Genomic DNA, 13,946 nt, shown 5'->3' with positions numbered 1-13,946 from the left:
GCAAAAAACACATCTGCCAGAGAGCCAAGATTTAGTTCAGAGACGGAAATCAATTAATATTCTAATTTGTTACCTGTCATTAGCATCACCCTATTATGCCAAGTCAAAAGTGATAACCTTTATCTAACATATGCTCCTAAAGGAATTTGATTTAGGGATCTGTTTCATTTCTGTTGAGTGTTGCTCTCTGTGTATAAATCCCATTAGAAATTTCAATTACACGGGCAGTAAAAATTGTGATGGATTAAAATGAAAGTGTAAAATACGCCGTTACAATATTTATCATAAACCTGCATGGCTGTATTTATTATTTAGCTTTCCTAAACTTATTTACCAAACCGTTTAAAAATTTTAGGTATCTCAGTTGTTTCTTCCCATTAAATCAAGGAGAGAGCCAGCAACATAATATTTCTAGAGGTGTTACCTAGATCCTCTGACATTCTATTATTTTAGGTTGCTGGTCAAAGCAAATCTCCATGGAGGAAGGCTGATTTCCTGGTCTAATTCCCAGTGCCGAAGAAAGAAACACAGGAATGGGATAGTGGCTTGGGAAGAAGGAAAGAAATGAGAATAGCCAAGGGAAAGAAAAAAAAGAAGGGAGAGTTGCATAGATATTTTTTCCCAGCTGATTCTTTTCCTGCTGATACACAGGGAGGAAAGTATAAAGTAATAGCTGGCACTAAGTGGAGAAGGCTAAATGATGGAGTTATGACTATAAATATGGAAACAACTTGTTTTTTCAATGTGAATGACACAGTCAAGCATTGAAATGATGCTTTCTTTGGTGTTAGAAATTAAATTTAAAAAATTTATTGTAGTTGATTTACAATGTGTTAATTTCTACTGTACGGCAAAGTGATTCAGTTATACATACTTATACATTCTTTTTCATATTCCTTTCCATTATGGTTTATCACAGGGTATTGAATATAGTTCCCTATGCCATACAGTAGGACGCTGTTGTTTAAATTTTTTCATATGCTTTAAATTTTCAGCATCTTAAGGCCTGAAAATCTAAGAGTGGGTGGTTCAGGATATAAGTTAAATCAACATTGATTCATTCATTAATTCACTCAACAAATAGATATTGAGTGCCCCGTATATATTAAGGATCACCAGGGATGAAACTATGCATAGAACAGACCCAACTTCTTGCACTCATAGAGGTTACATTATTTTGGAGAGAGCCAGAGCAACTGAACAACAGATAATAAAATACATAGCATTTCAGATGGTGCTAAGTAATACAGTGAGAAATAGAGCAAGGGAGAGCAAGGGAGAGGACAGGAAATGCTGGCAAAGATTGGGTGGGGTAAATGGGTTAGAGTTTTAAATAGCATGGTTGGGGAGGTCCTAATTAAGAAGATGCTATTGGGTGAAGGCCTAAAGGAGATGAGAGAATGGGTGTGTGGATACACGGGGAACATTAAATCTCACTGGTATCGACATTGCCATTGCTTCTCATATTGTTTACTCTTCCAGAGAAGGAAATGGTGTTGAAGACAAGGCAGAATACGCGTTTGATTTGGTGGTGTTCTTTTCTATCTCTGCTTCCCTCTAACACATTTCTTTTAGAGCAAGCATTTCGATAAAATATTCAAGGGAGAGTTTGCCCCCATGACAGGTGCATTTGGCTTTTGCCCTGTAGTTATGACTTCAAAGTCATATCAAAAGATACCCAAATCAGTCCATCAGCTCAGCAGCAGAGCAAGGAAGAGAACCTGAGAGCCTGTGTTCTCCATCCTAGGGATCGCTCTATTGGACCATCTCCCTCTTCCCTAGGTTATGGAACTTCATGCTGGGAATGGAAATTACTGACAACTGAGCTAAGAGTGTCTCTCAGATGCACTTGGATTTGTTAAAGGTGGACAAACAGATGAACAAGTTGTTAATTCCTGGGAGGATAAGAAATTGATTCCCTGTAGTTTTCATTTAGTTTCTCAATGTCCTTATAGAATAACTCTTATAGCTTTGGTAAATCTCTCATCTAGATGATTGCAACAGCCTGCTTTATCTTCTGTCCTTGCCCCTCCAAGCACATTTTCAACACAACAGCAAGAGTGATTTTTAAGAAAAACCAATGTCAGATCATGGGATCCCTCTGCTCAGAATGTTGCGAAGCCATTTCATTTCACTCGGAGTAAAACCCAGCTTCCTTGGAACAATTCACTAGGCTCCATATAGCGGCCTCAGGTTTGTCTTCCGCCATTCTCTACCTTGTGTTATTCTATGGAAGGCACACTGAGCTCCTTGCCATTCCAGACAGACTCTTGCCTAAGGGCCTTTGTATAACACAGGTTTTAGAGCTTTCTCCCCTACTTCCTCCAGGTTTCCTTACAAAGGAAATCAGCTCAGATAATCCTAAAAAGTAATAACCTTTTACCCTCTACCCCCTTCCCTTTCCCACTTACTCTCCTTCTGTTTCCTTATATTATTCACCATTTCATGATGTACCATAAACATTTGCCTCCTTACTGATTATTTCTTTTCCCCCACTAGAATAAAAGCTTTGTGAGGGCCAAAACTTACTTTCCCAGAACCTAGAGAAGTGTCTAGTGCATAGTAAATGTTCATCTCTGAAGAAAAAAGAACAACCTGTAGTTTATGATTTAAATTAAATGGCGCTGGTTGGACTTAGTGCTATACCCACACAAATAAACTTAGGTCCAGGTTATTGTTTCTTTCCCAATGACAACAAAGAAAATGTTAAAAAGTGTGCAAAAGCTTTTGAAATATTAACAGATGAGTGAAAGAAAACCAAACTTGTAATAATGGGAAAGTACATTTTAGCTATTGCTTAGGAATAATCTTTACAATGGAATGATTTCATAAATACAAATCTAAAATACACAACACATAAAACGTTAACATTCTCTGGAGAAAGAGACATTGAAGAAGATTAAAAAAAAGAGCCCACCTACATTAAACACAAGATAGTTTTTTTTATAAATTGGATTTTCATTTATTAAGTATATTTAAATCCTTAAGAAGAATATTCCATTTCCAAGAATATTCCATTTTATTTTTGGAATACTACCATTCCAATAATAAAAAAATCAAAGGTACCCTTAGGTTAAGAGGAATTCTTTTCCTCCCAATGGGTACGTTGATTTTCAACCATTTATTTTTACTCAAGTAACAATATGCAATACTCACATGGAATTTTATGCAACTCATTCATAAACTTTTCCTTCAGCTTAGAAAAGCCATCCTCCTTTCCTTCCCCAGGACTGGCTGGCTCTGTGGCATTAGTTGGTAGAACAGTCGCAGCAGTGGTGATTGGCGGGGCTGCCAGGGCCTCATGATGACTCTCGCTCACCATTTTAGGTTCAGGTGAAACTGTGAGGGGAGGGAAGCAAAAAAAAGAACAATTCAAAATGGTTTAACTGACCCCACATCAGATCTATTCTAGAGATGAAAAAACATCCGAGGGCACATCTGCTCACTGGGTAAACAGCCTGTCATTAGCATATTGCTTTATGTTGGTTCATGAAATATTTATGGAACCACAGAGAAGGTTCTTCCCCAGAAGGTAAGACCAGACATAGTTACTGAAAGCATTTTCTCCTAACAATAAAATGAAACTGTCAAATCTATTAGTTACTTATACAGGCAATTACTTGCTATATAGATTTAACTTTTTAACCCATATCCTACTGAAATGTCCATGAAACAATTGCTGACAACATACATGCTCTATACTCTAAATGTTTTGCGTTTCCGAAAAGGAGAGACCAAATATTTATATTGGAAGTGTTGATAAATTATAAAAGATAGCACATTCAAAATGTTAGTAAATTTTAAAATGGGTGTAAAGAATACTATTGTAACACTGATACTCTAAGATTCCTGAATGTTATACAGAAATTAGTTCTTGAATCTCATTTATTGATAGCATGCTTTCTGCCCAGTTATTTTTTTTTGACATTTACTATAGATAATACTATGATCAATAATTCACTTGTCTTGCTGGGTGAATTTTTTTTTTTAATTCTTTATTGGAGCATAATTGCTTTACAATGGTGTGTTAGTTTCTGCTTTATAACAAAGTGAATCAGTTATACATATACATATGTTCCTATATCTCTTCCCTCTTGTGCCTCCCTCCCTATCCCACCCCTCTAGGTGGTCACAAAGCACCGGGCTGATCTCCCTGTGCTACGCGGCTGCTTCCCACTAGCTAGCTATTTTACATTTGGTAGTGTATGTATGTCCATGCCACTCTCTCACTTTGTCCCAGCTTATGCTGAATTTTTGAAGCCACTGTAAATGTGGCATGATTGACTATATAGACTAAGGTGCTGATGATAAAACATGACTTTAATTATTTCAGTTTATTTAGTTTGATTATATTATTGAATTATATAATTAATAATATAAATTATTAAATTTATGCAATTATTTAAAATGTTATCTTCAAAATATTTTAAAAAATGAATCCTTAAGGTAGTCAGTGAAAAAATCTTAGCCTTGAATACAGAAAACAGTTCTAGTTTTCTTCACTAGCTAAATGAAGTTTGACAAGGCATTAAACTTCTTAATTAATACATCTTTTGAAATATGAAGAATCAAAACCTGCCCTGCCTAGATTTTTCTTAGTACCTGTGAAGTGCTGTATAAATGTAAGGGAGGTCTTCTAAAGGGGTACAAATGAAGTCATATTCTCCAATCTAAACGTATTCTGGACTTAAATACTTTTACTGTGTGATGTAAGTTTTCAGACTGTGCTGGTGAGAGTGGACATGATTTGGGGCAGAAATAGATAAATACAAATAGGCCTGGGCCTAACTTCACAGTCTCAGCAGGAAAGTTGATGGACCCATAAAGCCCTTCTGAGTTGCAAAGAAATGGAAATAACGAGCAAGCAGATAAAGGATTTTTATAGAATTCAAACCTTCTGTGCATTAATTACGCCTACTTACATATTTAGTGAAAGTAGAATAATCTCAAATGTATGGGATTTATTAAAATCTTAATCAAAATCTAGAGATTTTGGGTCTCCTGAAAGGAGATCAAGGATGAGGCTGAGATACATAGATAATCAAATTTTATAATAGATTAGTTCTCTTTTCAAAGCTTTGAATTTTTCAATAGTAGCCACTAATACAATCCTAAGGGGTAGAATTAGACAGATAGGGGTTCAGGGCTTCTCTGTTCTTGAGTTTCTTCATTTGTAAAAGGAGAGTAATCATACCAAGTATGTAAGGTTTTAATCCATGCAAAGAATTTAGCACAATGTCTGGCATGCAAGTTTGTTCCTTCTGTTGATTAATTGATCAATCGATTGATCTATCCCTCCCTAATAGCATTTGGCAGCTCAGACTTTTCCAGACTGTGAAAAAATTTTATTTTTTCTAACTCAGGGTCACTTTCCAGCAGCTTTCCCTGATTTTCTGATTCTGTTTAGCTTTGGCTCTTGTCTCCCTGCAAAAATCTGGAGTACTGTTCGCACTACCTAGGTGAAGCTATTGATATTGATGATGCCTTCACTCGTATTTCATGTAACTTAGCAAGACTACAATTACACACTCACAAACACATACATATGCATAAAATATCCGCGTGTATTAAAAAATGAATTTGTTCCTCTGCTATGAGAATCACCAGATGTGATTATCATTACTTATCTCCACAGGATAGTTGAGGATATTTGAGGAATTATGGTTTGCTGTGGGATTTAAAGGAAATGATTGTGCTAAGTAGAATAGCTAAAGCAACAGTGTCATCATTAAATTAAAGGTATATTGTCTGTTTCAGCTCAATTTCTGTCACGTTCTGGAAGTGGGATATCATTGCTGGGATAAGCCTGACGTTCGGCTGCTCCCTCCAACGGGCTACACAGTGGTTTATAGCTTTTGTGCACGGAGATGTTTGGGTCCTTTCTCTTGGATTGTTAAATATTTTCATATTTCCCCAGTTTATTTTGGAATATATATAAAACATTTGTATATATAAGTTGAATGATCTAAAGGCTTTGGGAAAAATGAGGCTTTTATTAAACAGAGTCAACATTTAGAAAAGGCGCTTGAAGCTTAAGCAGTATTTTTGTTGTTGTTGTGAAGGAAGCAAAGAATGTTTCTATAATTTCCAGAAAGAATCCTCTTCAGACATAAGGTACAGCTTGCAAGGTGTTTTATCAAAGACGGTAAAATCTAGGGCTTCCCTGGTGGTGCAGTGGTTGAGAGTCCGCCTGCTGATGCAGGGAACATGGGTTCGTGCCCCGGTCCGGGAAGATCCCACATGCCGTGGAGCGGCCGGGCCCGTGAGCCATGGCCGCTGAGCCTACGCGTACTGGAGCCTGTGCTCCGCAACGGGAGAGGCCGCAACAGTGAGAGGCCCGCATACCGCAAAAAAAAAGAAAAAGGTAAAATCTATAAACTTGGAACTTACTAGCCAATGATATTATCCCTACCATTTCTGATTGTTTTAAAAATCAAGAAAAGATTATGTAAGAAATATACAGACAGTGCTTCTTTTACTTAATGTATACCACTGTGAAATTAAAGGTCTTTCACAAATTATAAAGATATAATGGGCAATTAAGGATCTAATATACTGACAAAGAAAGACCAATTGCTGAATTTATTTTCATTCCTTTATATTTTGAGAGATAGTGTTTGTAAATAACAAAACTAAGAACAGTTACATGGCTCTCGAAAATGCATATTTATGGAAATAAGATGCTTATCAAGAAGCATCATTTTGCAGGTGGAAAAACTAGCTTATTATTCAGTCCTGACTAATGTGATGACTTTATACTCTCTTATGTACTTTAGTGCAGGTGGCATTGTTTGTTTATTTAGTAAAAAAATTTATGTTCTACTCAAGTCTTGATAAAAAACAGCCAACAGTTATTGAGGATCTGCTAAGTGGCTGAGATATATGAAATCATAGAGTTCTCACACCATTCCCATGAGATAGGTATAATTAGCACCCATTTTACAGGTGAGGAGACTAAGGCATACAGAAGTTATGCAATTGGTTCAAAGATAGATAGCAGTAATTAGTGGAGTTGAGATTTGAACCTAGGTGTCCTAGCTACTAGTATAAGGAACTTGTACGCTATGAGACTAAAATCTAATAAAATAGTGGGTTTTTTGAAGAAGTTTTGGACTATGACCCTTAGTAAGAAGTACATTGTATTGTGCTCCAGTATACACACTCTCCCCCTATATGTTAAACATGGAACACATTTCACATAAAGAAACTTGCCCTTACTAAGTGTGAGATATTCTGATACATTCCATTCTATTCTGTTTTAGTAAAAAAGTCTAGTTATATTTATTAGTTTCACAAACAACTATTGGTTTGTGACCTACAGTTTGGAAAATCACTATGCTAAGGGACCTGTTAAGATACAATAACACTAAATGAGGCTAAGAAAAACTAAAGATGCCATTTATTAAGAACCTACTATGTGCCAAAATGCTGGCATTGATATTCAAGTATAATATCCTCAATTCTCATTACAACCCTGAAAAGTAACTTATCATATTTTACAGGGAAAAAAAATGGTTGTGGAGAGGTTAAGCGATTTGTTCTACACAGATTTAGCCTGATCCATAGTTCCTTCCACTAGTCTATTCCAGTAATAACATTTAAGTATTATGAAACAATTAAATCAGCACTGGAAAGGTATTTATGATTTTCTTTTGAATTGGTTTAGCAGTAAATAGAAAATACAAGTCATCTTACTACTAGGAAAGAGACTGCTTAATTTTGAGGTATAGTCATTGAGTTTGTTACAATGGAATTTAACATCTTGAATGTGCCAAGAGAAATATTATTGAATAGAAAAATAAATTCCCGCCTAGAAGAAGGTTGGGTACAAAGGACACAAGCAAGCAATGCTAAAAGAAAGAAATGCAAATCCCTCCTACCAAAAAGAAAAAAATGTGTTTAATTTAACAAATAGTCAAAAAACTGAAAGTTAATATATATTAATTGTAAATGAGGATAAATATAGATGTGAAGGTGAGGATACAAAAAACTTGGCAATGGGTAAAGACCATAGTTTTGAAAAATACTTTATCGAGGCCGAAGTAAGAGAACATGTTAAAAGCTGTAGAAGCACTCATTCTTTTTCTAGGAATTCACAGTAGAGAATTCATTTAATATAAGGATGTTTGTAGTAACTTATTTATAGTATTAGAAGACCAGAAACTACCTAACAGAGAGACTTAAATTGTGGTAATCCATAAAATAATGTTATTAGAATTATTTTAAAGATAAACATTTACAACCCTGGAAATACATTAGAGAATTAGATGAAAATGCAAATTATGAGACATTATAGAAAGTATGTCCAATTTCTCTAGATAAGATCTTTTGTATAAAAGAGGTTGGAAAGATACACTTAAAAATGTCAACCTTGTGATAGGATACTCTGTTTTTTTCCCCATATGTTTATATTGTCAGTATATTATAAACCTGAATTATTTAAAATTACACAGAAGAAAAAGCCTTTAAAACTGTTTTGCTCTTGAGAAAACTATACCTTCCAGAAAGAGATTTCTTAATACCAGATTAAAAAAAAAAACCAAACTTTACGATGTAATGTAAAAAGCTAAACTGCAAGAAAGAAGGATTCAGCTGCATATCTAGCAAATATAATATGCAAAATGGCCACTGGTTAAAATAGAATGTAGAAGAAATTTTAAGGTATCATAAAAGTTAATACATTTGTGGTATAAAATGAGGAAAATCAGGATTTTTTGTTGCCATGACAACTTCCCTCTGTCCCTTACATTTATTCTACTTAGGAGGACTTTAATTATGTCTATCTCTAGGTCCATAAATTGATATGGATTTCTTGGATTTTACAGTGAGATAGTCTATCATACTGCATACACATAATGATTTTTGTTGAAAGAACTATTTCCATCTCTATTTAAGCATTGTACTTTATCATAATAGCATGCAAAATTAAAGAGCAAACAGGAGAAGAAGGTCAAAGAAATATTGAAGAATATATTATTACTAAGAAAAAGTCTTTGAATGCAGAAATGCCCCAAACTGAAAGTAATTCTTGCAGAAATTATTACAGAGTCCAGGAGATATCACAGAATGTGTTATAAAGTATTTTTGAGATGAAGGGCAGAATGTAGTCATTTTATTCCATCAGAATTTCCCTTGACCTTCTGTAAGTGTAGGTGAAAACCCTAAGAAGATGCCCTGTGCATCCTTCCCTCCCTTTCAGGAATGAGGCCCTCAGCCTCAGGGCCCTCTGACAGCTCACAGCTGAGGAGTCTCTCCTAACGAATCACCCTTGGTTAAAGGGAACTGCTTTGTCCAAGGTTAAACCCACTTCCCCAGGGACAGCCCACATGCAATGACTAGGATGCTGGTGTAAAGGCACGTCCCCCTGCCTTAATTTGGTTAATCTCTGAAGACCCCTGTAGGATCAGCTGAAGGTTGTGGTAACTGCATCTTGCCTAAACCTTGCTTTCTCCACTCCCTTACATGAAAAGCATTCCCCAGTAAGCTACCTCTGACTTAGAGCAGCTTCCCTGGGAATCCCACCTATGATACCCACTCTGAAAGATTTTTTTGGAAAAAAAAAAAAACACTGTCAAAAGTTTCATTTAAATTCTTTCCAAACCCAAGGATCCTTAGGCAGTTAGTGAACTCTAGCAGCATGATCAAAATCCTCTATGAGTTTGCAAATGTTGCAACGTCAGGCTTGAGGTGTAGCGTCTCTTCGGTTTAGATAGTTTCTCTTGCTGGAAGTAGGAGGACAGCCAGAGATTGTATGGTCCCTGTCATGGCAGGAGAAAGCTGACTTCTGGTGTTAGTCCCAGTAAAATGGAGAGAGATGAAAAGTTGTTTATCAGACCTTGGAGCAAATGGAAGCATAGCACGCAGCCTACCTTTATGAAACCATAAAACATACAGGCTCCTGAGCCCTTTATCTGCAATCTATTGATTCAAAATAGATCTAGGTACCTCCAGATTTTACCCCTTTATCTCATCACAAAAGTCTCCTAAAGAGGTGCAGCGAGAATTCTGCTTAAGAGTATGGTTCTCAGCCAGTATCTCTCATAGATGCCTTTGCAAATCAAATACAAATGGGCCTGCTTAGCTTTACTTTGCAAAAAGAATCAACATTCCTCCCCAGTCCTACAAATGTTACAGTACAAACCCTGAAGAGGTGTAGAGGTTATTATGCTGAAGGTGTCTTTGGAAAAACGTGAGGAGGGAGGAGTACTGAACACTCACCAGCTGCATCTCCTAAGAATCCCTTAGGAGATACTGAATGACTGGGGTATGGTTGATATACAAAAACTGTACATATTTAACGTGTACAACTTGATGAGCTTGGAAATTAGTAAACGCCCATGGAAACCATCACCATGGTCTCCCATTCCTGGCCCCATAGAAGGTGCTGTTATGTGTTCTCTGTCCCTTCTTCCAAGCCTGTCTCTTTGCAGCCTCCTACAGCTACGTTGGTTTTCCTTCTCCTATCTTTCTGCCCCCACCCCCGCCCCCGTCTCTCCTCTCCAATCGACATCCTCCTGCTCTCCTTAGTTTTGTCTTTTCTTTCTTTCTTAGTTTCTTTTCTTCCTCCGAAGGGAAGAACCATACTTATTTACTGCTGTGTCTTACTTATCATGTACTGGGTACTTGATGCCTGTTATGTGTGTCTCCTGAGTGCTGCGCCTTCGGTGGAGTCAGTGACAAGGAGAGTAAGATGCCAATTCACACCATTGAGACAGCCCTTGAGTTTCTCCTGGCTGCCTTTTCCTGCCATTATGGAAACTCAAACAGACCCCAGGATGGCATCTCTTGACACCAATAGTGGTAAATTACAACTCACAGTTACCTTCCTGACATAGTTAGATAACTGGAAACACTACTCTGATCGCCAGGGAGCAGGTGACAAAGCATGTATAAGAAGTAAACTGTAGGACCAGGAATTAGGAAATCTGGGTCCAAAAGGAGTAAGCAGAGAGGGGTACATATGTTAGGGGCTCCAAAGAGCAGAATAGCAACATTTGTATTAAAAACCAGAGGTCAAACTTTTAAATGGTCAGCTACTCCTACTAGACTTTGGAATTGACTACCAACTTCTGGTTTTCATATTTTCAGTGTGAATTATTTCCTATCTTTATCTTATACAATTTAGTTTTCCAGATTGTCCAGTGTTTACCCCCTTCCATTCCTGTCTCCCCAAGACAAGCAAAAGCAGTTCCTCAAGATTTCTCTTCCTTAAAGGTGGAAGGACACTGGCAATAATAAGAATTCAGCTATTTTCCTGTCTTACTCTAATTTTCATTGTTTAAAAAAATAATAATGTACTTTGGCAAAAGTGTCATTATTACTAGGGCTTATTTCCAAGCTGGTCCAATTTGTTCAAAATTCTTTGTATCTATTAAAAAATTTTTTCAACTGTTTTTTCTTTTTTTCTGAGGCGAGATCTGACTGTGGATCCTGTAGATGGTGGTGGGAGATGCACTTAAGATGTGAATGCCCATCCATAGCCCCTTTCCACTGAAATTGTCCTGCTTACAGACTCTAATGATGGAAAAGAGTCCATGTAGATTGCATGATCGCCCCCCAAGAGCCATGGGCACAGCAGATTTAAGGAGGTATGAATACCTGATGGAAGGGCACCTCACTTAGATGCTGGCCTGAGGCCAATGACACTGTTTAGCATGAAAAGGTGAGTGAGGCCAATAAGATTCTCTCTTTCAGGAATGGAAGCTATGAAATACCCTAAAGAAACTGAAGCATAGAGAAGAGAAGAAACATGCTCATTGTCACAGAGTTAATAAGTGGGGGGACCAGGGCCCCAAATGCAGCTGATCCCAGGGCTCAAATCTGTGACCACCATGGCAGCCGCATCCCTCTGGCTGTCCTGCTTCCTTTGGCTTGGTTTTCAGTTCTGAGTTTCAGTAGGTAGTATCTTGCAATACTAATATTGATAGTAACCTGAGTATCTGGACCTTGTAATCAAGAAAGCACGATTAGAAGTAAAACCTGTGTGGGTTCACTAGACTTAGTTGTTCCTGGAATATCTGAATTTATAGCCAGAGGTGGTGAATTCTGTTACTAAGTCTGCTCTGCATTCATAACTGGGTATGTGTGTGAAGTGAAAGAACTGATGATGTAGAGTGATGTGGGACCCCTATTGTGTAGGTTTAGAAAAATGCCATGGTGACTCAATGATAGTGGAGAGATTAAAACATTCGACTCTGAATACATTTTTTTTTTCCACATTACATTTTCCCCCATGTTTTTACACCTCTGAAATGAGGATTTATTTGTCTTAGAATATATGGCATCTCACTATCACTGTCAGCCAGGCCTGTGCACACTCAACTGTCTTCTTATTCCTATTGATATCCCAGTAACAAATCGTTTAAAGGCCATTTGAGGAAGGGATCAGAATCCTGGCTGTGTCTGAAGCTTTCTACTGTAAGCTTATACACTGAAAACTAGCAGAATGGGAGTCAAACAGCTTGGAAGATTTTAGAAGCACTAATGGAACAATATTTAAAGAGATGCTTTATCGAACACTATTGATGGCCCAAAGGAAAATGGTCTGTAAGAAAAGATGGGCATCATCAACTATGAATTGAGGACAGATTTAGAAATCTTTGCAAGTTATTAACCCATCTCTTTTATTTTCCTCGTTTGTATGCACAAAAATGACACAAAATAAAATCTAAGTAAGTCAATGACCTTTCAATAAGTACCAAATAAAAATTCAAGTGATAGGAAACCATTTTTGGACATAGTTTAATTTGCAGCATTTTTTTCTTAGTGGTATATAAAATCATGCTGCATCCTGTAATTAGTGGTTTCTTAGAGTACATGAAATAGAGATTTCCTAAAGAATGAAGAGAAAGCATGAGCACTGTTTACAAATAATGTATTATAAAGTAATAGACTGTATAAAATTTTAAACAAACTGAGTTTCTCATTCCCAGAAGATCAGTCACCGCAATTATATTCAGCAATTATAGTCAACATAAATTTCACAAGAACTAGCTAAAGTAAAAATGAATCTCTGAGCCAAATGAAAACTATATTCATTGCTAGATTATTTCCCCCCTTAGACCTATAATATAGAGAATAAAAGAATGGAAACAAAACATACCCAAGTCAAGACCCAAGTACTGAAATACTGTGATAATGATACAGAAAAACAAGAGTTCTTAGACAAATTGAAAATTTCCCACCTATAATAGGGAAAGAAATCTTGGAAACTGGGATATCAGAGATGTTTCTAAAAGCATTTAATAATAAATTCACAAATTTAACATTGTTTTTCTAGTAATCCATTTATTGTACACCCATTTCTCTACTAATGCAGTTTCAAAAACTATAATTTATTTTCAAAGCACCACTCAATATTGGAGAAATTTTATAGCTTTAAAGGGCCTCCCAAGATTTTGGTAAGAATGGCAGGGTCATGATCAAGAAAAGATTGCAAAAGAGCTTTTTCAGATGCATTATAAAGACTTCAAGTGCATTTTGTAGCATTTTTTAAATGATACAGTGTCAAAGTCTCCCTTTTTTATTTTTTGATAAAACCGGTAGATATGAAAACCTAGAGATGGAATGGAAATCTTACATGGATCAGTTTAGCATAGTTTTCATCAACAATGTCATTGTGTACGATATTAATTGAAGTTACCTCTTCTGTACAGTTTTGTTCTTTTGTACGGTAAGATAAAAAAAAGATGCTTTTGGCAGTTTTGGAAGTGGTACAGGTTAGCTGGATCAAGCAAATTGACTGTCAAAATGTTTTCTATAGCAGCAACAGAATAATCATTTGGAATTCCCATTCTCCATTGCTTTGCTGAAACCCAGCTCTGAACTCTTGCTGTTTCTGAGCTACAGGCACTTGAGAGAAAATGTAAGCTTGCGACTCAAAGCCCTCTTTTATCAAACGGTGTGCAAACTGTCATTGTTTTGTCACACAGGGAAGCAAAACTTTA

General features: G+C 36.6%; 1 protein-coding gene and 1 long non-coding RNA gene across 2 annotated transcripts in view; one reads left to right on the top strand and one right to left on the bottom strand.

Moving 5' to 3' along the window:
• The window catches only part of SYT1 (synaptotagmin 1), a 62,824-nt gene extending 58,986 nt beyond the window's left edge, over positions 1–3,838 (bottom strand). Inside the window, exon 1 of the mRNA XM_027107090.1 lies at positions 3,157–3,838. Coding sequence (XP_026962891.1) covers positions 3,157–3,322 — 166 coding nt within the window. The 5' untranslated portion in view covers positions 3,323–3,838. The remainder of the gene's footprint in view (positions 1–3,156) is intronic.
• Positions 1–13,946, top strand: part of LOC113620784 (uncharacterized) — a 308,396-nt gene that overhangs the window by 150,925 nt on the left and 143,525 nt on the right. The gene's annotated exons all lie outside the window — the stretch shown is intronic.

This window comes from Aethalodelphis obliquidens, unplaced genomic scaffold, assembly GCF_003676395.1.
Source record: "Aethalodelphis obliquidens isolate GAN/ISIS:26980383/991018 unplaced genomic scaffold, ASM367639v1 scaffold8, whole genome shotgun sequence".
In the NCBI taxonomy this organism is placed as follows: Eukaryota; Metazoa; Chordata; class Mammalia; order Artiodactyla; family Delphinidae; genus Aethalodelphis; species Aethalodelphis obliquidens.
This window is presented reverse-complemented; position numbering and strand designations above follow the sequence as displayed.